Below are 4,018 nucleotides of genomic sequence, written 5' to 3' on the forward strand. Positions count from 1 at the left end.
GATAACCCATTTACTTTGACCGAAACCTGACCACTTATGTGTAGGGCTAACCATATTTTGAAACAACATACGAAAACACCTAACAATCCATGAGTTGATTCAATTAGAAGCTGTTTTTCTTTTCTTATTTTTTATTTCTTTTAAATTAGATTTAAAGTTTTGACCTTCAAATAACCAGCTGTAAATTGATTATTTTCTAAAAAAGAATCAGTTGTAAACTGGCTCCGTTGAATAATATGGTATACTTCTGTGAAATGTGTCTCAATGCTAAGTTGGTTTTGCAAAACACTTAATAACCTATAAATTAATCATATTTTCTTGCATCTCATTTGACACACATTGTTAGCTAATTCCTTCTCAATATATATATAAGAAAACCCATACCCAGTTAAAAACTTGTTTGAACCAGCTACTCCAAAATACTTCTTTGAGACAATAAAGCAAACGAACTTCAGGACACAACAAACCAATAATCTGCTGGTGATATGTTAAATTCAAGGTTCTATAAGATCCAATTTCAAAAATTGATAAAGACTAAAATTGCGTTTCAAAAAGTAGCAGCCCGCACCACAGCTCTTGCGAGTTAAACAGTTCATGAGGATCAGTGGTCACACAAAATTTGTCCTTTGCCAGATACCTGGTGCAATATACACTCGTGAGCCACAATGCAAATTCAACTGCTCAAACCTTGGCTAAATATGCGTTGTCTGTTGTTGATTGTTTTGAGTAGTTTGAAGTACCACTTGATGTGGATCGGGATGTTCTTCTACAGGATGGTGGCCTACGGGGTCAGACGCAATGTCCCCCTCCAATGTAATATTTCCTTTTTGCAGAGAGGTTTTGAGCGACAGTTGATTTCTTTCCTCGCTCCTAACCACTTCACGACTAAGAAGTTAGTCAAATTAAATCAGCCTATTCTTTGCTTGGCATTAACATTATTAAAATTTTTACGTGTTCACTTGTTACATACAAAAGGGAAATATGTAGTATACAGTCTATGACTACCAAAAGGACTAATGGCTCGAGTTCAATTTATGTACCTTTTTCTTCTTCGATTAGGCTGCTAGCCCATGCTGCTTCCTTCTTGCATGATTTCATCAGTTTCTTCTTCTGCTTTTCTTTCAACACTGGGATCAGACCTCAGTCTTTTGCGGGATTGATTCTCATGGGACGAGTCATCACTGCGTGCTGCCTTATGATTGCCGTCCTCATTGCATTCACTTGAATATGGCATAGATTGACATTCGAGCGCATATTCATTGATTAATTTTTCCTTTTCCAGATTAATCCCTATCTTCTTCACCCTGAGATGAATATCATCAGTAGCCGCTGGTCCTACAAAGCGTGCACCAACATTTATCTTGTCTCCGCCTTTCACATTAAGCTTATAGTTTGACAAATGTCCCAGCCAAAGATAATTTTCATGGGAAGTTATTGCAGTGGCACGCATAGGAGAGATGAGAAATTCGGTGTTCTGGGTACAATTTGCAACACGAATGCAAAGAGAGCCACCAGATTGGGAGTCGTCTGAAGAATAAATAATGCACACAGTCAATGCTTTTAAATCACCAAAACTTTGTGGCACAACTATTTCACCCTGAGGGTCAATAGGCGTAAACCATGACGGAATTTCATTTCCAGGGAGAAAAAGGCCACCATTTCCGCTCGCACTCCATTCCTATACCATGGAGAAAGATAGGTGAGGATTACAAGCATGTTTGTATACAAGAGAGAGAGAGAGAGAGAGGGAGAGAGGACCTGTAGGATTGCTTCCTTAAAAGCAGCAGTGAGATTGGTGCACCCTTCCATATGAACCCTTGTCATGGAGTTTAATGCCTTATCCAAGCCTAGAATGTCAGAGAGTTTGGGGGAGTGATTCAGATGCAATTCTCTCATCCTTGACATCTCTGAAAAGTTGGGCATTTTCTCCAATGCAATGCACTCATCCGCTTCCAGGATTTCCAAATTTTTTGGTAAAGCTGGTATTGCCTGAAGGTTTTTGCAATCTTTGAGTATCAATCTCTCAAGATTTGGGATTTTTGAGAAGTCGGGTAATCTGATCAGGCAATTGCAGTATCCAAGATTAAGAAACTTCAACTTCTCAAGTGTCTGTCAGACAAAAGATAATGAATATCAAAATTCAAATAGAAGAGAGAAAGCATGATGTTGGTATTTACAAAATATGGAGGATAGATTTGATATATAGCTTGGTTGAGTTAATACTGTACCACGTTGGAGTCCTCCCAAACTTGTATGTTGCTATGACTCAGGTCGATATCAACTAGGTTTGTTTGATTAAAATCTCTGGGTATGCCCTTCATAGGAAACTCAAGCCAACACAACCATCTTAACTCTTTGGAAAGGTGTTCGGAAAGGTCTTCGCAGTGTCCAGTGAACTGTACGCCTTTGAGTTTGAGTAATCTCAATCCGTGCATCTCTCTAAATGCTTCAGTACTGAAGCTAGGCTTGTGACGTTCTGACAAATCTAAAGAGAGTCCTTGAACTTCTTCCCTTCCCTGTTATGAAATAAAATAAGATAAAATAACACAAGGGCTATTTGCTTCAACTTCAACTGCTGCAGCACCACTAGATCCATGAAACAGAGTTTGCTTAGACTTCAGTTTTGTTTTATAGGGCTATTACACCTTTGTGCTCTATTACACTTTCCCTCGTCTACCCTTATTTCTCTATTCATTGAACCGATACCTAATCAATGCATTGTATAATGTATGTTGTACTCTTAACACATTCAGAGCATGCAATTTCTTAGATGTGGGATATGCATATAAATTCTCCTTTAATATGAACATGCATTTAGTATGCAATTTGATTGCAAATGTACTTACAGTTTTGGTCCTCAATACACGTTTTACATCTTCGTGATCCCACAATCTACAGCGCTTTCCAAGGATGTCCGGGGATTTTTCACGTACAATTTCTCTGCCAGTGTCACGAATCAAACCATGCATCATCAGATTGCCTTCTGTATCAACAGTTACAAGGCATTGGTCATGCAGTTCCCTAATTGTATTACAGTCATGTTGATCCAGTATTTTCATGACATAGTCCTTGTTCATTCCAATAAAGAAACAGGATATATCAAGGAACATAGACTTCACATCATCATCGGTTAGCCCATCATAGCTTATCTTAAGCCTTTTGTGAACTGCCGGATAAGGCCGCGATCTTTTCCATTTACCCAATGCACTTTTCCATTCACTTGTGCTTTTTGCACGAAGATAAGTCCCTAAATCTTGAAGTGCCAGTGGCAAACCACCACAATATTCAACAACTTCTCTTGAGACTTGAACATATTCTTCATTAGGATAATTCTTACTAAAGGCACGCCAACTAAGGAGCTCAAGAGATTCTTCTTTATTCATTGCTGGTAGATGACATATCTTATCCGGTTTTAGTGCCTCTAGCAAATGTTCATTTCTTGTTGTTATGACAATTCTACTTCTTGGACCAAACGAGTCACGTTCTATACCTAATGCATCTAACTGGTCCACGCTGTCTACATCATCAATTATGACAAGTACCTTTAGGTTGCCAAGTCTTCTTTTTATATCCTCGGTCCCTTCATCAGCTCTACTAACCTTTATGTTTCCCGATCTCAATACATCAGAAAGAAGTGTGTTTTGCGAATCAACCAGTGTCTTATCTTCTCTCACATTAGGAATGAAACTTGCACATTGAAACATACCCTGATATTTGTTGAAAATGGCTTTGGCAACCGTCGTTTTACCCAGTCCGCCCATACCCCAAATTCCGATTATGCGAACATCATATGATCCTTCGACATCCAAATGGTTACCAATTTCTTGCACGCGAGAATCTATTCCAACTGGGTTTGGGGCTACGGCTAAGTTTGTGTTCTTCAGTTTCCTAGTGATCTCGTCAACAATTTTCCTGACAAACCTTCCTTTATACCTGGTAGTTAAAATTCAAAATAAAAGAAAAGACTAATATCTTTAGTTGCGACTTGTAGAACAAAATTGAAGAAGACAACTCTCCA

The 4,018-nt window shown here is 38.6% G+C and overlaps 1 protein-coding gene across 1 annotated transcript in view; it reads right to left on the bottom strand.

Annotated features, from left to right (window-relative positions):
- Positions 1 to 450: 450 nt before the first annotated feature.
- The window catches only part of LOC126589005 (disease resistance protein RUN1-like), a 5,828-nt gene continuing 2,260 nt past the window's right edge, over positions 451 to 4,018 (bottom strand). The window contains exons 2-6 of the mRNA XM_050254182.1: positions 2,847 to 3,933; positions 2,229 to 2,516; positions 1,759 to 2,109; positions 1,041 to 1,678; positions 451 to 877 (exon numbers count right to left, since the gene is read on the bottom strand). Coding sequence (XP_050110139.1) covers positions 1,064 to 1,678; positions 1,759 to 2,109; positions 2,229 to 2,516; positions 2,847 to 3,933 — 2,341 coding nt within the window. The 3' untranslated portion in view covers positions 451 to 877; positions 1,041 to 1,063. The remainder of the gene's footprint in view (positions 878 to 1,040; positions 1,679 to 1,758; positions 2,110 to 2,228; positions 2,517 to 2,846; positions 3,934 to 4,018) is intronic.

Source organism: Malus sylvestris, chromosome 2 (genome assembly GCF_916048215.2).
Source record: "Malus sylvestris chromosome 2, drMalSylv7.2, whole genome shotgun sequence".
NCBI lineage: Eukaryota > Viridiplantae > Streptophyta > Magnoliopsida > Rosales > Rosaceae > Malus > Malus sylvestris.